We start from the raw sequence: 24,645 nt of genomic DNA, 5'->3' as shown, positions 1-24,645 counted from the left end.
TCAAGAATAAAATAAGGGGGCACTAATCCCTTACTCATTTGTTCTAGATTCTTTAACGAAAATGTAAACAATGGCCGAAAGACTTATACAATTGGTTCATGGCTACTGTTAACTATTAATTGACAATTGATATATTAACAATTCAGTATAGATATGAACAATATCGATTTGTACAGTTAATCATCAGATCATAGCCTCATTAGACATGATGTCAATAGAATGAGGATTATTAAAAAAGATTAAAACTTTTATGGCTTGTTTGTACTACATTTTTCATGTAAAACCTCCTAACAGATATTACCTTTATAGTTGATGCCATCGACGATGCTGTTGAGTAGAAGTCATCATGATACTGACCGCAGAGTGTGAGGTTCTTCAGATGATTCATCTTACAGATGAACTGAGCGAGATCACGTGATGCAGACGGACGTTCACTGAGATTCTCATTGTGATGAAGAATCTCAATCTGATAAAATAGTAACATAAAGATGGAATCAAGGTTACTGTACATTAATACGTACACAGAAATGGGGATATAAAAATCAAATCTAGCATGAATATTATTCACAAAACAACACACCAATCTAGTATGGCTGCAATCATGGTAATAAACATTGTAATCATAATCATGATAATAAAACATCGCGTTTTACATATCTGCTTACATTCCACACTCCGTATTTTTGAAAGTATCGGCCCGATTATTAATTGAAAATACACGATAAACACTTAAGGTGAAATATATAGTCGTTTTAGTCAGATTTTAGGTTTTGATAAATAGAATTATTCATTTAATATCAAGAATTGCAAGTGCTATATGAAACACAATAGCACCAATCAAACCAAGTTGTTGAATAAAATGTTCATAATACTCTATAATTAATTGAACTAAGAAAGGTGCTACTTTAATACCTGAAACATACTTGAAAAAGTGAAATAAGATTTACAGGGATAACAATTCAGTAAAGATATGTACAATTTTACCTTATACTGTATGAGGCATCATAGCCCCATAGACAAAGGCAGCACAATGAGGAGCATGAACAAAAATCAGAACTTCTATGGTTTCCTTGTAAGTTCTACTCTCTTTACATGTAAAAACCTCTTGACATATATTACCTTTGTAGTTGATGCCATCGACGATGCTGTTGAGTAGAAGTCATCATGATACTGACCGTAGTAGAGTGTGAGGTTCTTCAGATGATTCATCTTACAGATGAACTGAGCGAGATCACGTGATGCAGACGGACGTTCACTGAGATTCTCATTGTGATCAAGAATCTCAATCTGATAAAAAAGTAACATAAAGATGGAATCAAGGTTACTGTACATTAATACGTACACAGAAATGGGGATATAAAAATCAAATCTAGCATGAATGTCATGCACGAAACAACACACCAATCTAGTATGGCTGCAATCATGGTAATAAACATTGTTATCATAATCATGATAATAAAAAAAATCTTAATGGAAATCGCGTTTTGCATATCTGCTTACATTCCACACTCCGTATTTTTGAAAGTATCGGCCCGATTATTAATTGAAAATACACGATAAAAACTTAAGGTGAAATATATAGTCGTTTTAGTCAGATTTTAGGTTTTGATAAATAGAATTATTCATTTAATATCAAGAATTGCAAGTGCTATATGAAACACAATAGCACCAATCAAACCACGTTGTTGAATAAAATGTTCATAATACTCTAAAATTAATTGAACTAAGAAAGGTGCTACTTTAATACCTGAAACATACTTGAAAGAATGAAATAAGATTTACAAGAATAACAATTCAGTAAAGATATGTACAATTTCACCTTATATGAGGCATCATAGCCCCATTAGACAAATTAATGGCAGCCGAATGAGGAGCAAGAACAAAAATCAGAACTTGAATGGTTTGCTTGTAAGTGCTACTTTTTTACATGTAAAAACCTCCTAACATATATTACCTTGGTAGTTGATGCCATCGACGATGATGTTGAGTAGAAGTCATCATGATACTGACCGAAGAGTGTGAGGTTCTTCAGATGATTCATCTTACAGATGAACTGAGCGAAATCACGTGATGCAGACGGACGTTCACTGAGATTCTCATTGTGATCAAGAATCTCAATCTGATAAAATAGTAACATAAAGATGGAATCAAGGTTACTGTACATTAATACGTACACAGAAATGGGGATATAAAAATCAAATCTAGCATGAATATTATTCACGAAACAACACACCAATCTAGTATGGCTGCAATCATGGTAATAAACATTGATATCATAATCATGATAATAAAAAAATCTTAATGGAAATCGCGTTTTGCATATCTGCTTACATTCCACACTCCGTATTTTTGAAAGTATCGGCCCGATTATTAATTGAAAATACACGATAAAAACTTAAGGTGAAATATATAGTCAATTCAGTCAGATTTTAGGTTTTGATGAATAGAATTATTAATTTAATATCAAGAATTGCAAGTGCTATATGAAACACAATAGCACCAATCAAACCAAGTTTTTGAATAAAATGTTCGTAATACTCTAAAATGAATTGAACTAAGAAAGGTGCTACTTTAATACCTGAAACATACTTGAAAGAATGAAATAAGATTCACAAGAATAACAATTCAGTAAAGATATGTACAATTTCACCTTATATGAGGCATCATAGCCCCATTAGACAAAGGCAGCACAATGAGGAGCATGAACAAAAATCAGAACTTGTATGGTTTGCTTGTAAGTTCTACTCTCTTTACATGTAAAAACCTCTTGACATATATTTCCTTTGAAGTTGATGCTGTTGAGTAGAAGTCAGCATGATACTGACTGTAGAGTGTGAGGTTCTTCAGGGGTCCATTTCATAAAGGTAGAGCGTCAGCGTCAAGTCCCAAAACAGCGTCAAATTTTCACTTGCAGCGTCAAGTTTAATATTTGACGCTGCAGCGCATTTCATAAAAAGTGAGAGTGTCAACTTTTTACTGGACCGTCAAGTATGGTTACTGGAGCGTCAAATAGGGTTGAATATTTGACGCTGGTCATGGGGGAGCGTCAAGTTGACACTGTAAAGGGTTTTTTTTATTGTTAAGAATGTCGTATGTTGTGCTCAGGCATGCCCACAGGGCTCTTACAAGAGAACGGATATAAAGAGCAATGTCTGATAATGCTACTATTAATAAAGAATTTATTTAGGTAATGCTTTCTAATAGAATTTTTTTTGTCCTACCTACCGACAAAAATAAAATGCTGAAAAATTTCTTCCGAGACAGCAAATTTTTCAGTTCATCCCAGGACAGGTCAAAAAAAGGGAGGTTATAGACAGACTTTAATTTAAAAGAAAAAGACAAATGGAGAGGAATTTTTTTCTTGTGGGAAAAAATCATGAAAATAGAGGAAGGTAGATCTATTATGTGGAAGTGTTTAATTTAAGGCCTGAAAAAAAGCCCGATGGCACTAAAAATGATAAATTGCTTTTTTTTCCCGGTTTGTGACTTTCTCAAAAAAGAGTTGCGGCCGTTGTTTAACTGAAACAACACAACAATTTAGTATGGCTGCAATCATGGTAATAAAAATTGATATCATAATAATGATTGAAAATCTTAATGGAAATCGCGTTTTGCAGATCTGCTTACATTCCACACTCCGTATTTTTGAAAGTATCGGCCCGATTATTAATTGAAAATACACAATAAAAACTTAAGGTGAAATATATAGTCGTTTTAGTCAGATTTTAGGTTTTGATTAATAGAATTAATAATAATAATAATAAACATTTATATAGCACCATCTATCTAGAAATATTATATTCCGTGGCGCGTTGTTATTATTATTATTACCCCGGCTTTAGCTCGAGCTGCCTCTCAGCGCTCATGCATTCAAGGAATTAATCCTGCCGGGTACCCATTTACCTCACCTGGGTCGAGTGCAGCACAATGTGGATAATTTCTTGCTGAAGGAAATTACGCCATGGCTGGGTTTCGAACCCACGACCCTATGTTTCAAAGTCAGAAGACTTATCCACTTGGCCACAACGCTCCACAATTCATTTAATATTAAGAGTTGCAAGTGCTATATGAAACACAATAGCACCAATCAAACCAAGTTGTTGAATAAAATGTTCACAGTACTCTATAATGAATTAGAATAAGAGGTGTGCTACTGAAATACCCTAAGCATATTTGAAAAAATCAAATAAGATTTACAAGAATAACAGTTCAATATAGATATGCATAATTTCGCTTTATATGAGGCTTCATAGCCCAATTAGACAAATTAATGGCAACAGAATGAGGAGCATGAATAAAAATCAGAGCTTGTATGGTTTGCTGGTAAATGCAACTTTTTTTACATGTAAAAACCTCCTAACATATATTACCTTTGCAGATGATGCCATCGATGATGATGTTGAGTAGAAGTCATCATGATACAGACCGTAGAGTGTGAGGCTATTCAGATGATTCATCTTACAGATGAATTGAGCGAGATCACGTGATGCAGACGGACATTTACTGAGATCATTCACGTGATGAAGAATCTCAATCTGATAGAATGGTAACATAAAGATGGAATCAAGGTTACTATATATTAATCCTTATACAGAAATGGGAGTATTATCATCAAATTTATCATGAATATCATCCACGAAACAACACGACAATCTAGTATGGCTGTTATCATGACAATACAAAGTGATATCACAATAGAAAATCTAAATTGATATCGAGTTTTGTATATCTGCTAACATTCCACACTCCGTATTGTTGAAAGTATCGGCCTGATTATTGACTGAAAATACAGAATAAATACTTAAGGCGAAATATATAGTCCTTTTAGTCAGATGAAACAAATGTTTGGTTATAGCACAATAAATTGGTGGGTTTAATAGTTAATGACATTCAAAATGTTTTGCAAATGATTTTAGGTTTTGATAAATAGATTTATTCATTTAATTTCAAGAATTGCAAGTGGTTTATTGAACACAATAGCACCAATGAAACCGAATTGTTGAATAAAATTTTCATGTTACTCTATAATGAATTGTAATAAGAGGTGTGCTACTTGAATACCCAAAACATTTTTGAAAGAATCAAATAAGAATAACAAGAATATTAATTCAGTAAAGATATGTAAAATGTCGCTACATATGAGGCATCATAGCCCCATTAGACAATGGCAACATAATGAGGAGCATGAACAAAAATCATAACCTGTATGGTTTACTTGTAAGTGCTACTTTTTTACACGTAAAAAAACTTTACATATATTACCTTTGCAGATGATGCCATCGATGATGATGTTGAGTAGAAGTCATCATGATACAGACCGTAGAGTGTGAGGTTCTTCAGATGATTCATCTTACAGATGAATTGAGCGAGATCACGTGATGCAGACGGATATTCACTGAGATTCTCTCTGTGATGAAGAATCTCAATCTGATATAATATTAACATAAAGATGAAATCAAGGTTACAGTACATTAATCGGTAGACAGAAATGTGAATATAAAAATCCAAGTTATCATGAATATCACCCAGGAAACAACACACCAATCTAGTATGGCTGTAATCATGACAATACAAAGTGATATCATAATATAAAATTTTAATCGAAATCGTGTTTTGCATATCTGCTAACATACCACACTCCGTATTTTTGAAAGTATCGGCCCGATTATTAACTGAAAATACACAATAAAAAAGGGTGAAATATATAGTCCTTTTAGTCAGATGAAACACATGTTTGGTTATAGCACAATAACTTGGAGGGTTCATGAGTTACTAACATTTAAAATGCTTTTAAAAGGATTTTAGGTTTTGATAAATAGTTTATTCATTTAATTTCAAGAACTGCAGTGGTTTATTGAACACAATACCACCAATGGAACCAAAACATGATTTGATATCTTAACTGATGAATAAATCTATCATAATAACTATATTGAATTCGAATAACGTAAGAAACAATGAATAATAAGGTTGGATCTTAAGTATTAATAATTTTCATGTAGAGCGTTGTGGCCCAGTGTATTAGTCTTGAAACAGAGGATCGTGAGTTCGATTCCCAGCTATGGCGTAATTTCCTTCAGCAAGCAATTTATCCACGCTGTGCTGCACCCAACCCGGCAGAATTAATTTTCTCAAACGCACTAAGCGCTGAAAGGCAGCTATAGCTAAAGTCGAGTAATAATAATAATTAGCAGTGCGCCTCGGATTAGATTATGTCTTGATAGATGGCGCTATATAAATACCTATCAATTTTTTCATCATTATGTAGACGGGTTCTGTGCTCAAGATGCTTGTTTCATTTAAAGCATATATCTAACAATCTTCATTTTGTACGCAATGAAAAATACCACATCAAAATCATACTGAAATTAATGATTTTCATACTGCAGACTATCGTTAATGTTGGATGAGTCTATTAACTTAAGCAACTTCAGTTCTGGATGTGTTTATCACATTATATTTTATTTCACAGAAATAAAGCATAGTGGCAAATTGATATAAACTCTAAGAAATAAAAGTTTTGACTGAACAGTAGACGCAAATTTCACTTCTTGGGCCATTGTCTGAGGTACATTCATTACAAATCCTTATGCAAAAGATAATTAGACAACATCATAATTTCATGAGATACGAATGCATATACATGTAAAGTTTCATTGAAACAAATGGAAAGAAACGAACCAGAGAGAAAAAAAAACGAATTTTGTGTTCATCTTCCGTGCTCATGAACAATTCAAATGAAATGAGCTTTTTACCCTATACAAATTTTGGTTCATATTGGTAATGTAGAGAATGTGCTAAAAGAAATCTTTTTTCCCGATCGTTTTTAATTATTATTGTTTTTTTTACATCGATAGCACTAATCAAACATTTGCTGTTTTTTACATAATAAAGGACTGGACTAATGTTTGTCATTTCGAATATTGTATGCATCTTGATGGCTGTATATTAACTTTGAAATGACAAATTGCCTTTTTCATAAACCTTGCAAAATGTAACTAGATTTATTTTTTTTCAAAACACACAAAAAAGAAAGCTTTAAATCAAGATTATCATGATTAAAACGAAACCAAGGCGATCATGATTATATGCTTATCCCTAGACGCTTCAATAATTAGAAGGTAAAAATAGGTTTAAAGAGGCAAAAATATACCTTTCAGATAACGCTAAAGATTATTTTAACGTAATATTTTAGACATCACGTACATTACCAGACTGACGCGTCTGTCGTTATTTGTTCTTTCATCGTTTGTTTCTATTTTATACGTACTTGTCAACAGGGGAAAAGACTAACAAGTAATGGTTCATTTCAATTTAAAAAAATCAAATAAACCCCTACCTCCTGACCTTTGACAAACCTAAAATAAAAATGTTAATGGTCTAATATCATTCAAAAAGGAAAATGTAAAGTACATTGCGTCACCAAAAATAGGGACACCGGAATAAATGTATTTTTTGCCATTAGAATCGTAACTTCTCCTCATAAAATTAATGGAAAAATAATTATGCTTCAATTCTTTTATTTGATACATCAACATTTATATAACGCATGCATGACTGAATTAAAACAATGAAAAATGGTGCTTCGAATCTAATTTGCACGAGAAAAATTTGCAATTTTAGTCAGTTTTTCTGGCATTTACTATTTTAGAAAAAACAAATAATACATCGATCAGCCATCTTTTCCTCTTCCATATGAGACCAAAAGCGTAAAATATGATTGACGCAAGGTTAAGAAAAGGTTGGATAAAAACATGCTTGATTTTTACCTATTCAACGGATGGTTGGAAACATGGGCGGAAATCCAGGGGGACAGGGGGTACGTGTCCCCTCTACTCAAAATAGTAGGGGGACACAATATCAAGTTAAGATTATCATGACTGATTGATAGATTGACTGAATTTATTCTACTTCTCTTTCAATTCAAACGCAAACTACAATACAAAGTTAAGTAAAATATAAAAGAAAAGGGAATCCACTTTAAAGCAATTATGTCTGCTCATTTCGGTTCCCTGGAATAGCGGATTATGATGAACTTATGATAATAATTAAGAATGTTTAACATAATAATACAAACTGGGCCAAGCGCGTTATGCCTTTACACATTGTTCGAACTACATATCGTTCCTCTGGTATATAACATTTGACAAATATGAGTTGAAGAAATTGAATATCCTTATCGCTTCATACTGCAATAATTGGAAGAAAATAAGAAACTGAAAATATACCTTTGCAGACGATGCCAAGGATGATAACGTTGAATAGAACTCGTCATGAAATGTGGTTCTGTAGTTTTCATCACCTAGACAAAGTTCCCTGAGATGGGGCATCTTACAAATGAACTGAGCCAGATCACGCGATGCAGACCGACGTTGACTGAGATTAATGTAATGGATGTCAAGACACTCAATCTGGAATAATAGTGACATAATGTCATCAATCAACGTCATCAATCAAGGGTCTAATCATGCTAATTAAACCATTGAACTCTATTCTACATTCGGTTAAATGAACAAACCTGGATCATCGACTTATTTTGAATTATTCTTCGTCGATCACAAAATGTTATAAAAATCACAGTAATTAGCTCTAACAACGATGAATGGAAATATAATTATTCTTAATCATGATAATGTTTATCTAATCAAAGGCTGTTAATTTGCCATATTTCCTTTAATGAAAAAACCTGGTCGGTGTTTCGTGAAGATTCATCATTCATTAAATAGGCATGGTGATCCGGGTATCATGTATTCGTTATGCAACATTTGAAATTTCTAAAAAGACATTGAAAAAGACATCTAAGGTCATTTCATCTCGTAAAAAAATAATGGATATGTCGGCCTATATACTGCCTTCTTACAAATCGCTTATGTTTTTCAATATATTTATATTCATATTTCTATATCAGCTGGAAAATACTAAGATACCATCCTTTCTACCTTTGTCTCATCTTCTCTATGACTTTGCCAGTGTAAATATATTTCCTTGCAGTTTAAATGGTACCCCGGGGTGAAATAATTATATCTAAATAATGTGAAATTCAACGACCAAAAACTGTAAATTCCGGCAATATCTGATGTATAATTTAATTATTGAATTTCAATACTTATTATTTTGCAAAAACAGTCAATTACGCTGTCAGGAAGACAGTATGCAATTGTTGTGCAGATGATTTCAGTTCCCGGCTTTCTTTTGTTATGATATCAATACAAGATTAAACATTTGGATATGGTATGTCTCACTTGCAACGAAACCAGTCGGAAAAATACAACAGTGTTGTAATAAAAATCTTATTTTTGTTCATTCACTGTTGACAATGCTTGAATTAATGTCATACAATATAAAAATGATATTGAAATGTCATCATAAGCGTCTTAATCATGGTCATTGCATATTCATGAAGACATGTATTAAACTGCTTCACCAAATGTAAAGCAATCTTCCTTATTCCATGTAGTTTAGATCAAATTATCAACATGTGATTTCTCTGAGTTTGCTTTATCAATTCAAATTATATTGCGTTCAGCATGAAACAAGGCCTTAATAAAGGAATAGAACATACAGGTTACCTTTATTGTGAGCCACTTAGATTATATGTCATATTCATTTAAATTTCGATTAAATTTGAAGGCACAAGGATATTCAAATCGCTTGTTTTAAATTAGAAGAAACAGCCTCCGAATATATTTGATGAAACAATTAACATTCGAATGGCACCTACAGGTTCATAGTTTATTATTTGAACGTAATATGTTAGACATTATGTACATTACTAGACGGACGCGTCTGTCGTTATTTGTTCTATTATCATTTACGCACTTGTGAACAAGGGAAAAGAGTAAAAAAATAATGGTTCATTTCAATAAACAATCAAATAACCCTCTACCTCCTGACCTATGACATATCTGAAATAAAAATTATAATGGTCTTTAATCAATCAGGAGAGAACATGTAAAGTACAGTACGTCCAAGGAAAGAGGGATTAAGTATAATTAGCGGACTGGAGTGTGTGACTATAAGGACTATAAGAAGGTGAAATCAAGAATATCATTATAGATTGATTGAATTCATTTTGCTGCTATTTCAATTCAAACACAAATTGAAATAATAACTTGAGTGAAATATAAAGAACAAACAAGTGGAATGCCTCTGGCCGTCTCACCTGCATCACGCGATTTAATATAGCAGCAGTGCTGATTTTTGATAACTACTATAACTCACACAAGATGTTCAGTGATAATTGGTTACTCTTATTTCCACGTTTTATAAAGTTGACCAATACAATTATAGAGATATGATGGCAATTCAACAGATACCTCTAACGTGGCCAAAGTTCATCGACCTTAAATGACCTTTGACCTTAATCATGTGACCTGAAACTCGCACGGGATGTTCAGTGATACTTGATTATTATTATTTCTAAGTTTCATGAATCAGATCCATAAATTTTCAGTTATGGTAATTCAACAGATAGCCCAAATTCGGCCAAAGTTCATTGACCCTAAATGACCTGTGGCCTTGATCATGTGGCGTGAAACCCATGCAAGATGTTCAGTGTTACTTGATTAACCTTATGTATAAGTTTCATGAACTCAATCTATATATTTTCTAAGTTATGCTGTCATTTCAAAAAACTTAACCTCAGGTTAAGACTTGGTATTGACGCCGCCGCCATCGAAAAAAGCAGGTGAGACAAAAAGAAAAGGAAATCAACTTTGAAGCAAAGTCTGCTTATCTCGGTTTCCTGGAATAACTACCGGATTGAAATTAAAATTTCAAACTGTTAAAATGAAATCATGGTAATAGAAAACAATGTTCAACAGAATAAAAAAATAATACAAATTGGGCAAAACGCTTTATGCCTTTACACAATGATGAAACTATAATAATATATCATTCCTCTGGTATAAAACATTAGACAAATTTCAGTTTGAGAATGTGAATATCCTCATCACTTCATAATGCACTAATTGGAAGAAAATGCTATAAAACATGAAGAGAACGAAAGTAAGAAACTGAAAATATACCTTGGCAGACGATGCTAAGGATGATAACGTTGAATAGAACTCTTCATGAAGTGAGGGACTGGTGGTTCCATATCTATCCCCGAGATGAAGTTCCCTGAGATGAGGCATCTTACAAATGAACTGAGCCAGATCACGTGATGTAGACTGACGTTGACTGAGATCAATGTACTTGATATTAAGACGCTCAATCTGCAATAATCGTGGCATAATGTTGAAATGAAAATACGTCATCAAACAAGGGTCTGACTAAACCATTGAACTCTATTCTACATTTGATTAAAGAACAATTAATTATAACCACTATAAATAGGTACATTGTAAATAAATGAAAAGCATTAGAAAAGAAGACATGGGAAATGATAAAGACGGCAATGGGAGGTAGACAGAGAAAGGTGAGTAAAGGGAAAAGGGTCATCAAAAGGGGATATAGATAAAAAAAATACAGAGAGAAGATTGGGCCAGAGAGATGAAGAAATTTTAGCAAATATCAAAAACAAAAACAAATAAAAGCACGCGGAGACTGTATAAGTCTTTCTTGTAACAAAATAAGTTGCAAGTATACAGTGCGTATCAAAAAAGTTTACACTTGGAAACAAATCCTGTAAAATCACACATTTGTAATATTCTGAAGATTTTTCCACATCTTTACATTGGTTAAGCAAATAACGATATAACTGTCGAAAAAAATTCAGTGTCTTCTATGGGACAAACACGGTGGGAAAATACAGAATAATAAAATAATACAAATTTGGTCAAACGCTTTATGCCCATACACAATGTTCAAATCATAATGATACATCTTTCCTCTTGTATATAAAATTATAACATTTTCAGTTTGAGAAAGTTAATGTCTTTATCACTTCATACTGCACTAAAAAAATGCTAAGAAACACGAAGAGAACGAAACTAAGAAACTGAAAATATACCTTGGCAGACGATGCTAAGGATGATAACGTTGAATAGAACTCTTCATGAAGTGAGGGACTGGTGGTTCCATATCTATCCCCGAGATGAAGTTCCCTGAGATGAGGCATCTTACAAATGAACTGAGCCAGATCACGTGATGCAGACTGACGTTGACTGAGATCAATGTACTCGATATCAAGATGCTCAATCTGGAATAATAGTGACATAATGTTGAAATAAAAATACGTTATCAAACAAGGGTCTGACTAATTTTATTGAACTCTATTCTACATTCGATTAAAGAACAAACATGGATCATCGAATCATTGAAAATTACTCTTGGTCGTTCACATAATGTTATGAAAATCACATTAATTTGCCCTAAAGCCTCCAACAACTATATGATAAATGAAAGGGATTTTTTTAATCATGCTATATTTGCTGGTGTAATCGAAGGCTGTTAATTTGCTCTTTATTCTTATTGATAAAAAGAAATATGGTTGAATTTCATAAGTAAAGCAGCCAAGCAGGCTGCCATAAATGCAGTATGCAATAGTTGTGGTGATGACTTCAGTTCCCAGCTTTCCTTTGACATAACATGATATCTAATCAATTCAAAATTGAAACATGTGGATTCAATTCAATTCAAACAATGGTTTATTAAACTTGCCCCGCATCCAAAGGCTGAATAAAAAACATGTGTCCAATTTACAATGACAGAATAATACTTACAGTACAAACATGAAGTGATATAACTTGAATGCAATTACTAGCATTTTTATCATAACACAAGGAAATAAATTGTTGAAAAAAAATCATACATTGTATTAAATATTTTAATGTTAAGAACGCACATTTAATTATAACCACTAGAAAGAGGCACATTGGACATATATGGAAATTATTAGAAAAGAAAAAGATGGGAAATAATAAAGACGGCAAAGGGAGGCAGACAGAGAAAAGGTGAGTAAAGTGAAAGGGTAATTAAAACGATATATAGATAGAACATAAAGAGAGAACATTGGGCCAGAAAGACGAAGAAAATTGTGGCAAAGATTCAAAACAAAGCAAACAAAATCACGTGGATGCTGTATATGTCTTTCTTGTAACAAAATTAGTTGGAAATATACAGTGCGTATAAAAAAAATACTCTTAGAAAAAAATCCTGTAAAATTAGACATTTGTAATATCCTGAATATTTTTGCCACATCTTAACATTGGTACAGATACATTTAAGCAAATTACGATATAACTGTCAGAAAATATTTAGGCTTGAGTAAGCACCACTTACCTTTGAAAAAGTTAGTGAAAAATTATTTGCACAAGACTTTAAAATAGTTAGGTGAATAAATGTAGACCTTAATAATGAAGAATAAAAAAAAATGATTTGAAGATATCTTTTACTATTTTTAACTTAACTTGTTTTATTGCCCAAAACACTTCAAAGGGCTTATACTATCACTCGGGTCGCGTGCGAAATCGCTTGGGTTTTGGATTTCTGGCGGTTTTTTTTTATTTCGACGCGATTTTTTTTCCCATCGGTGTCTTCAATGGGACAAACACTCTGGGAAAAGAAAATGAAATTGAAATTCGAGTTTCGTTTTAAACCGGCAAGTGCCTTAAATGATATATTACATGATTTCTTTTTTTCTGTTTAACATATAGACGGGTCAATATACGACCCAACGCGGCCTTACCCGGAACAAATTGCAACAAATGATTTTTCAACGGTGTTCTGTACTATTCGACCTCAGGAATAATATACTAAAAATCTACCAAAACCGCATCCGGGAAAGTGGTTAGTTTTACAAGATGGCGTCCAGGATGGCCGCCATTCACTGAAAATGGATACAACTGACACATTATCCAACCTATAATCCTATTTCGGTTCATATTCCATGGTATGGGAGGGGGTTATACATTGATCAAGGGTAGAATGAATTATACATGTAGGCCCTCCAGTGTACCAGGCAAATCCAAGATGGCACCCGAAATGTTGCCGTAGGCTGAAAATCCACAATTCATCTAAATTATTTTATTTTATTCAGGGGTTTTAAGGGTTATATGCACATTGAAGCAAGTTACAAGGAAAGCTAGTGGTCCAGTATGTTCAACAATCCAAGATGGCTTCCAAAAAGGGAGTCGAAAATGGCTGTTGCTACTGAAAAAATACCTACATACTTTGCTAAAGGTCCAGAAATATGATTGTTTGTGTCTATACCATGGATAAATGGGTCAAATAATACATTGGGACAAGTTACAAGCAAAATCAGTGGTCTGGTATGTGCAAAATTCCCCGATGGACTCCAAAAATTGATTATGAAATGGCTACTAATACTTAAGCGGACATAGCTCATTTCATTTTGGCATGGGATATGTGATTTTGATGTCTAAACCACTGGTTTCAAGGTTCAAATAATATACAAGGATTAGTTTCATGGACGGCCATTGGTCTGGTATGTCCAAAAATCGAAGATGGAGTCCAAAATTGATCTAATCTTAAAAATAGGCTACTGATACTTAAAGCAGACGTAGCTTATTTCATATCGGCCTGGGAGATGTGATTTTGGTGTCTAAACCACTAGTTTCAAGGATCAATTAATACATTAGTGCAAGTTACGAGGACAGTCGGTCGCCTGGTCGGTAAAAAATAAATCTAAGTTGGCTTCCAAAAATTGATTCTAAATTGACTGTTGCTATTTAAAGCGGACATAGCTTATTTCATATTGGCCTGGGAGATGCAGTTTTGGTGTCTAAACCACTGGGTTAAGGGCCAAATAATACATTAGCACCCTTTTTACACAGGCTAAAATTCCTTAACCCCGTACTATAGGTGGGGCTAAATGGCAATTTAGCCCCACCTATAGTACGGGGTTAAGCTTAGCCCACTTTCTTTTTACACAGCATTTTTGCAAAGTGGGCTAACCCCACCTATAGTACGGGATTATTTGGCCCTGCAAAAAAGCAGGGTTATCCCACCAATTGCGGTGCTAAGAGCAATAGTACGGGGTTAAGATCGCATGTGTAAAACAAAAGTGGGCTAAGCTTAACCCCGTACTATAGGTGGGGCTAAATGGCAATTTGGCCCCACCTATCGTATAGGATTAAGGAAATTGTAGCGTGTGTAAAAAGTGTACGAGTGAAGTACTTGTACTACGAATGATCGAAAAAAACCACTAGTCCGGGGTTAGCGAGTTTCGTGTGTGAAAAGCAAGCATTTAGTCCAGTCATTTTAACTTTTCACTTGGAACAAATTGCAACAGAATTTATTCCAATGCAGAACATTTCTTTGAGGTCCATAGAAGACCATACTAAAAGTCCCAGAAAATCCGAATAGGGGAAAGTGTTCTAATTTGCATAAACATAATGGTTAATTTTGGTCATATTCGCTCATTAAGTTTACGTAGCAGACGACGCTAGTGTATAGTATGTACTCAGACCCGATTACAAATCATATCAATTCCGGCCTCGATATACTATAAACATTGACTTCCTCAAAATATCGCTATATCATAAATATCAGTAAGCAAAGAGTTATACTACAAGAACATTGTTATTATTAACATTAAATACATAAATTCGATTCTGTTTGGACTGTATTAATTTTGTAACAGAAAAGGGTCTAGGCACGGAAACTATCATATGCTAGTCACGTGACATTGTACATCAAAATAATGACATTTTCTGCTTGCTCGATCTCAGAGTTCAAGAGAAAAACAAGATGAGGCTATTAGACCTGCCTACTATTTAACTATATACCGAAGTCACACTTTTTTCCGTATTTTGCCAATTTATGGGAAAAATCTGTCAATTTGGAGCCCCTGAAGAGGGAAGGGGTCGATGCGCCGTACTTTGCCAATTCATGGGAAAATCTGTCAATTTGGAGTCCCTGAAGAGGGAAGGGTCGATGCGCTGATAGATTATAAACCTACTCATCTTTAAGTTTCAAATAATAAAAGCGACTTAACCATATAGCAGAAATGCCTTTGGTCTGAATAGGGGGGGGGGGGGGGTTGTTACACCCACAAATGTAATAATCGCCCACAAATGTAATAACGCCCACAAATGTAATAACACTTTACCCACAAATGTAATAACGCCCACAAATGTAATAACACTTTACCCACAAATGTAATAATTTTTGATCGCCCACAAATGTAATAACACTTTACCCACAAATGTAATAACGCCCACAAATGTAATAACACTTTACCCACAAATGTAATAATGCACTTTATCCACAAATGTTATAATGACTTTACCCACAAATGTAATAAATTTGAAGTGATTTTTGGCGAATTCGTTCTAAACTAATATCCTATAGTAATGCGTTCATATAGCACAAAAGTTCAAAGTCTTTTTTCCAGACCCGGTTAATGAAATATTACAGTACAAGTCCAAGTCTTTTTCCAGACCCGGTTTTTCAAAATTATAATATACGTACTATGACCTCCTGGTAAACGCACGGACATTTTGAGAGCTCCCGATATTTCAACAAAATTTGGTGAAAACATCCCTTAAACTGTTGCATATCCGTGAATATGGATAGAGGAATGCGAGATTACAACCTTAGGGCGCAGCAGAAAGGAAAATCTCAATCTACTGCCGCAACTAAGAGCAAAAACAGTGAGGTAAATACAACCGATAGTGAGCAGTCCACCACTACAGGCGCCATGACAGGTGACACGTCATTGCACGAGGAACGCAGCGCTCAGGGAGCAGCCATGATACCCCCGGAACTCGCTTCTTTTATGCTAGAGTCAAGGGCTTCATTCACACAATTAAACGGTAAGCTGGATAAATTTATGGAAGAAATGTCTACTATGAAAGCAGATCTCGCTAATACTAACCACAAAGTATCAGATCTTGAAACGGGTCTTACTCTTACTTCTGATAAAGTTTCAAGTATTGAGAACACTTATCTTCCCCAGTTGCGTTCCCAAATCCTCAAAAAAATAGAAGAACTTGATGAAAAACTACTACTCAATGAAATTCACGATAGGAAATCTAACTTGCTCATTTATGGAGTTCAACAAAGAAATGAGAAGGAAAACACCTACGATGTGGTGCATGAAGTGTTTGTTCATTTTATGGGAATATCAAAGGAAGAAGCGTCCCGGATCCCTCTTGTTAATGCGCACAGGCTACCCTCTTCCGCCCGTGGAGTTGCAGAACCTCAACGTCAACCCCCAGCAATCATTGTCAGATTCGTCAGGATGATTGACCGTGATCGTTTGTTGTATGGATTTGAGCGACGACCACGTCAACACTCGCCGACATCTACCCAGCAGCCTAACCCACAGCTTCAATCTTCCCCTTACAGTAAAGTTACCATACGCACCGATTTGCCCCCAAAAATGAAAAGGGAGAGGGGTAGATTGGCCTCAATCGCGTATTCACTAAGAAAGAAGGATCAAATGGCTACGAGAATCAAAATTGTTGGATCGAAAGTAATTCTACAAACACGCAAATTCTCGAGGAGTGCTGGAGCAACCCCTGAGAGCTGGTCTGTTTGGTCCGATCCCGGTAGCGAAAAGTAGTGATGTTTACAAATGTCAAAGAAATGTTTCAGAAGCAAATATTAAGAAAACAGCTAACTTAAAAAAAAAATCAATGAAATAATACTAAAATGAAATATGTACTTGAAGAACAATGAAGAGTGTATTCACGCTGAATAACATCGATACATGAGATAAAATTGGTCAGGCGATGGAATTATGCACTTATTGTTTAAAATGATATGTACCCTTTGGGGCATTTTTTTTCTTTTAAAGTTGCTACATGATCAAAATGGTGTGTTAAATTGATAACTAAGATGGCAAAATTTTGCAGATTATAAAACATGAAATTAGTATTTATTGAAAGAAAGCGATGGAAGATAGGTAAAGCTGCTTGTCACTTTTCCTTTTCTTTATATTCACAAACAACTTTAAGGTTTGTGACCCCCCCCCCCCCCGATTGGTTGTAACTAAAGTTGTAACATACATGTATAATCATTACCTTTAAAATGGCAAGTCATTAAAGAGAAATGAGAAATGAAGGGGTTTTTTGCTTTCTTTTAAAGTTGCTACATGATCAAAATGGTGTTTTAAAGGGATAACTAAGAAGGCAAAACTTTGCTGATTATAAAAATATGAAATTAGTATTTATTGAAAGAAAGTGATGGAAGATAAGGTTAAGCTGCTCGTCACTTTTCCTTTTCCTTATATTCATAAACAACTTTAAGGTTTGTGAAATCCCCAAACAGGTTGTAACTTAAGTTGAAACATATAATCATTGGATTTAAAACGGCAAGTCATTAGAAAGGAGAAATGAGGGGTTTGAAGTCCTTCTGTTTTTGTCCCCCTTATTTTATTTAATGATCAAATACTATGAAAAATCTTTAACATCGTTTGACTTGTGTATTTACAATGAGAACAAATGATAATAAGCATCTAACAACAAGCCATTAGAAAGGAATGTTGAACAACGATGAAATTATGTAACAGAATGATGAATATATATATTTTTTATTCAATTTGAAAATGCCTTTCACTTTTTTATGTAAACAAAAAATAATTAAAAAGTGAAAAATTGGCATCAAATTTAGTTTTGAATCAAATAATTGAATTTGGCAGCATGTCCTTATAAAAAAAACAAGCAATAGAAAGGTTAAGAAGGATTGAATAAGTTGAAATAGAATTCAAAAATACATTTTTTAACTGAATGTCCTTTACCTTTGTATCACGAACATTTTAATGAATATTATAGAATGTGGTTCCAGTGTACATATATATAAAACGTTGTTGCAATCACCGTTGGATAGGAAATGTTTAAAAGGAAGTGATTGGAAGATTTAAATGAAGAAAGGGCAGAATGGAATGAAACAGAATGAGAATACTTTTAGATTCTCCAAATGGAAAGTCCTTCAAATGGATATGTTTAACCTGTTCATTGCCGCCACTTTGTGACTCAATTTTTACACAATCCTTAATTGATGTTCAACCCACCTCAACAGTTAATGCACCTCCTATCCCTGAATTTAACACACCTACTGGAATTGATAAGGCTATTTTATACAAATCATTAAATGATATATTTAAAGCAAAAGGGTTGCATTTCGTTCATTTAAATATCAGATCCATTTTACATAAAATTCCTGAACTACGTGTCCTTCTCTATGAAAGTAGAATTTCAGTAATTGCAATTACAGAAACATGGTTGAATTCGTCCATAAATAATGAAGAAATTTATATCGATGGTTATTCTATATTAAGACGAGATCGTGCAGGCGACCATGGTGGTGGGGTCTGCCTTTATATTAAAAATGATATTGCATTTAATCTAAGAGAAGATCTTACACCTGATGGTATTGAATCATTGTGGATCGACATTCTATTACCACATACAAAGCCTATTACTTTAGGTGTAGTCTACAGACCCCCCAGAGACAATCACTTTATTGATTCTCTCCATGATATATTGGACATATTAACAAAAGATGATGAGGTTATTCTTTTAGGGGACATGAATATTTGTCTATTACAACAATCAGCACTGACCAAAAGATACAAGAATATTTTGAATTTATATGGTTTGAGCCAACTTATAACAAAACCCACCCGAACTACACCTACCACTTCTTCATTAATAGACCATGTAATTTGTAGTAAAGAAGAAAATATTTGTCAAAGTGGTGTCTTTGAAATTGGCTTAAGTGATCACTTTTTAACGTATTGTTCAAGGAAACTTATCAGGCCTGTATTTGGGCAGCATAGAACTATAAGCATTCGATGTATGAAAAACTATTGTGAAAATGATTTTAATTTCGCTTTATCTCAAATCAATTGGTCTGTTATATTTGAATGTAATGAAGTGAATATTGCTTGGTCACACTTCAAAAGTATTTTCATGTCAGTAGTTGATAAGTGTGCACCTTTAAAACAAGTAAGAATTAAGCAAAGAACAGAAAGATGGATGACCAGTGAAATTATTGGTTTGATAAGACAACGAAATATAGCTTTCAGGAAAATGAAAAAAGATATTGGTAATTTAGAACTCGAAAGGAAATTTAAACTATTGCGAAATGTGGTACAAAGGAAAGTGAGGAAAGCTAAAGACGATTTTTTCCAAAATCAAATTGAAGACAATAAACATGATTCTAGGAAATTATGGAAAAATCTCAAAGAGTTAGGTGTAAAAAACAAACAAAAAAATATTCAGAAAAGTGTTATTAATATTAAAGGGGAACTTTGTCATGACAATCTAAAGATAGCTAACGAATTTAACGATTATTTCACAACAGTGGCCGATAAATTAGCTTGTGAGCTCCCCATTACGGACAGAAGTGAGTTTGGGGCCGACAGTCCTAATTTAAAAAAACTTTACGACAATAAAGGTATACAAAAAGGCTGTTTTAATTTTTCTCCTGTCACAGAAAAGTTTGTATTAAATGAATTATCCAAGTTGAAAATATCAAAAAGTACCGGACTTGACTTGGTTCCTGCTAGATTTTTAAAGGATGGTGCAAAAAACGTCTTTATTCCTTTAACTTACATTATTAACCTATCTATTTCAACTTGTACCTTCCCTGATGAAATGAAAATCGCTAAAGTCACACCATTACACAAAAAGAAAGACAAAACTCATGTTGGGAATTATAGACCTATTAGTGTGTTAAGCATAGTGTCGAAAATTTTGGAGAAATGCGTGTATTCTCAAATTGAGAAATACTTTAAAGAATACAAAATCATTTATGAATTTCAGTCTGGTTTTAGGAATGGTTATTCTACTGAAACATGTTTAATTCACTTGTTGGATTTTGTTAGGAATGAAATTTCCGAAGGCCGTTATGTTGGAATGGTTCTTCTTGACTTACAAAAAGCATTCGATACGGTTAATCATGAAATACTCTTAAAGAAATTAGAAGTGATGGGTTTGAATTTAGCATGTTTAAATTGGTTTAGGTCTTACTTGACAAATCGCCGCCAAGTGGTATCCATGCAAAATGTACTCTCATATTCTATGCCTATAAAGTGTGGAGTTCCTCAGGGGAGCATATTAGGTCCCATTCTTTTTATGTGCTATATCAATGATATGTGTATTTGTGTTAATGAAAGTAAATTACTTTTATATGCAGACGACAGTGTTTTACTCTATTCTGATACAAGTCCTAAGCTGATCGGTGAAAAACTTAGCTTAGAATTATCAAATTGTGTTAAATGGATGACAGATAATAAGCTTAGCTTACATGTTGGTAAAACCGAAAGTATTTTGTTTTGTTCGCGGGCTAGGTCTAAGCATACAGATGATTTCAATATATACTATAACAATCAATTAATTAAGAGACAGAATTCCGTGAAGTATTTAGGCCTGATATTAAATAGTGATCTCTCATGTACATCTATGGTTGACTCTATTGTCAAAAAAGCTAATGCTCGCTTGAAATTTCTATACCGGTATCAAAATTGCATGAATACGAAATCCAGACGCATTTTAAGCTTTTCATTAATACAGTGTTTATTTGATTATGCTAATGCAGCATGGTACTGCAGTCTTGGAAAGGTTGATCAAAAAAAGTTTAGAATTATTCAAAATAAGATTGTTAGATTTATTACTTGCTTACACCCAAGAACACATGTTGGGAAGAATGAAATCGAAAAAGCTGGCCTTCTTCGCATAGACTTGAGGTCGCAACAACTTATACTTCACCATGTTCATAAAATTTTCTATTCAAACGAATATCATTACATCTCAAAAAACTTTACACGGTCATCTAATATTCACGAGCATGAAACAAGAAATAGTCTGTTTAACTTTGTTGTACCTATGAGAAAAGGTCAAATTGGCAACACATTTTATTATAATGGTATACATTTTTGGAATTCCCTCCCTAATCATGTTAAATCGGTTAAGACTTTTACACAATTTAAAAGAGTATTGATACAACACTTAAAAAATGTCCCCACTCTGTAATGTTAAATATTCTTTCTAATTTCATGTGTATCATGTAGTCTTATATATAACTATTTAGTTATGATTTATTTTGATAATCAACTTGTTTTACATTTTATCATCATCTTTTGTTGTTTGCGTGAAAGTTTGATGTCAAACTTATTTGTACTTTTTCATATCTTAGGTTTTACGATTCATGAATCTTGTATTAGTTACGATGCATTTAGCACTATTTAAAAACTGATTATAGTATAATTTTCATATGTAACCTAGAAGTAATGATCGTTTACTCAACCTGTTTTACAATTATTTTAATCATATTTTGCGTAAATGTTTTTTATGGCAAACTTATTTGTTTTGTCTTTTCATATATTAAGTTTTACAATTCTTCGTGTAATTTCAGTGGTCTAGACTTAATTGATGTAGTTTGTAGATTTCTATAGGTGTTTTTCATATATGTACATTGTTGTCAATTACTGATGTAAGGACCCCATTGGAAATAAGCCATCTCGGCTTTCATGGGCAATCCTGTCAAGGTATACACTACTGTTCATATTTTCATGTACTTGTTCACAGTTACCTGACAAATAAAATCAATCAATCAATCAATCAATCAATCACGTTTCTTCTTTTCTTAAAAATATAATCATTAAATCATTACCTGTATATGTGTAGTAAAATGGTTGCATTGGTTTAGTTACTTTTCTTTTTTGGGAGCAAATAATCAATAGTATTCAACCGACAGATCATGTTAGAAAGAAATGATAGAAAGATGACGGAGTTGGAAGGTCTTTTATTTGTTTGTTTGTTTTTGTGTTTTTTCGATTGAAAGACCTTCGATTTCTTGTAGGTTTTCTTTTCTCTTTTTCCTTATGTAAAAGAAGGAAAGAAAATGTTAAAAGATGTTTACAATAACTGATTAGAATACTCAAAGCTGAACCAAAGTATTATAAAAGTATGACAGCAAGTCTTGGATGGAATGAAATAAAAAAAAATGATGACAAAAAAAAATGTTTAATTACAGTTGTTTTGATATCAAGTCATTTTTAGAAAGAAGTGTTGAAAAGATATAGTTAGGATTTCATTGATTGAGGAAGAAAAAATCACTTCACATAATCTCTTTACATATAGATATAAAATTACAAAAGAATTATTTAGGTCTTAATTCCCATACTTGTATTTGTATAGATAGTGGGTATGATTTCGTCTAACAGCTCCAAACGCATGCATAAATAATCTCTTTTCTTCTCTTAATGCAACTAATAATTCCAAATAAGGAATACTCACTTGTTAAATGTATCTGATAAAATGCATGCATAATATTTTGCGTGTCAATATTTTGGTCTTCTATTTCCATGAAATGTTGTTGAGGTCAACTGTAAGTAAATGATTTTTTTTTATGTTGGAGTGCCTTTCCTCAAATGAAAAAAATGGAAAAAGCTGGTGCTGTTATTTGCGTATTGCATTCCTCTTGCATTTGTAACAAAAAATATAGACATTTCAAACGATTCTACAAAATCTGATGTAGAGGTTTAATGTCTCGGACATGAGTCCATTATTTTTTGTTATTCCATCAACAAGGATATGTTTGACGTATATAGAAAACGCATTAAAGAAATGATATATGACGGTATCGAGAGAGTTGAGATACATAGATTTCATTCAATTCTTTTTTCATGTTATATAATTTTGTTTACATCAGATATAAAATCAGGAAAAAAAATATAAGGCACACTCATTTGTATATAGGTGTATATATACATGTTTATAATGTATTCGCATGACACTTGCATGTCTATTTTTTAAGTCCTTGAAAGGTTTGCGAGGCCAAGTGTAAAGGAGTTTTTTTTTTCTTTTACCTATGTTCAGTGCCTTTTCTCTGATTAAAAAAGGTCTAGTGGCATGAATAACGGGTTTCAATTGCTTGGAGTAGCTTGACCTTTATTTAAACTGCTCAGTTCATCATTGACCTGCTCTAATATGCAATGTGCTTGTTTCATATTTATGAATAATTATGATAATGACAAATTGCAGTTTAGAGGATAATGGAAAATAAAACCATAAAATCTTAGATGTTTTATTATTAAGGCTTGTTTAAATAATTTCATTAATCAATGAAAAAAGGGTTAATCAGCAGGAGTTTTTTTTGTAATTCACATCCTTACAGGGGAAAAAGAAGCTAATTCAATGTTAAATTGAGTTGAATAAATTATTTTTTTCTATAAAGTTTGCATTTGTCATAAACCTGTAAAGCATTTTTATTCAGAGTGTTTCTAATTTAAGCAAGATGAATAATTTGTACATACACCAAATGCGAAATTAAGTAGACGATGTACCACTTTGATTTTAGATTAAGAATATTGTTGTAAAATTCGAACATTGACTCTTTTCACCTCCATTTACTTTACTGGGAAGTCTGCCCTGAATTGTTTGCATCAATGACTATGCCACTTTAAGTATTGTTATAGGGAGGCTTCCCATCTTCGTTATTATCTATGGGAGCTCACCCATGTTCGTTATGCGTCTGTTAAGAACGCAAAGGTTAACATTCAGTAGACATTGTATATATGTAAATGTTAACCTGTTGAATCTTTGTTTGTTTGTAGATTTTTTCTTGTTCTCTTTGTGTGTAACCAGTTTTTCTTCATCGAATTCTTCTTCTCTCCAGGTCTTTGCCTCGTCTACACTCACGTGCAAGCGGTATCCATGGTCCCCACAGGAAGCTCCGTTTTTCATTTCGTGTTATTCTCACAAAATTCCCGGTCATTGAAAATCAACC

The 24,645-nt window shown here is 33.3% G+C and overlaps 1 protein-coding gene across 5 annotated transcripts in view; it reads right to left on the bottom strand.

Annotated features, from left to right (window-relative positions):
• LOC121414360 overlaps positions 1 to 24,645 on the bottom strand; it is a 40,388-nt gene that overhangs the window by 7,615 nt on the left and 8,128 nt on the right. The window contains exons 2-9 of one of the 5 annotated variants that reach the window (XM_041607513.1): positions 11,954 to 12,142; positions 11,028 to 11,216; positions 8,229 to 8,411; positions 5,263 to 5,427; positions 4,371 to 4,535; positions 1,955 to 2,119; positions 1,120 to 1,287; positions 302 to 466 (exon numbers count right to left, since the gene is read on the bottom strand). In XM_041607513.1, coding sequence (XP_041463447.1) covers positions 302 to 466; positions 1,120 to 1,287; positions 1,955 to 2,119; positions 4,371 to 4,535; positions 5,263 to 5,427; positions 8,229 to 8,411; positions 11,028 to 11,216; positions 11,954 to 12,142 — 1,389 coding nt within the window. The remainder of the gene's footprint in view (positions 1 to 301; positions 467 to 1,119; positions 1,288 to 1,954; positions 2,120 to 4,370; positions 4,536 to 5,262; positions 5,428 to 8,228; positions 8,412 to 11,027; positions 11,217 to 11,953; positions 12,143 to 24,645) is intronic. The other 4 variants (XM_041607514.1, XM_041607516.1, XM_041607518.1 and 1 more) reach the window with 4 other exon arrangements.

Source organism: Lytechinus variegatus, chromosome 4, assembly GCF_018143015.1.
Source record: "Lytechinus variegatus isolate NC3 chromosome 4, Lvar_3.0, whole genome shotgun sequence".
NCBI classification, from domain to species: Eukaryota; Metazoa; Echinodermata; class Echinoidea; order Temnopleuroida; family Toxopneustidae; genus Lytechinus; species Lytechinus variegatus.
This window is presented reverse-complemented; position numbering and strand designations above follow the sequence as displayed.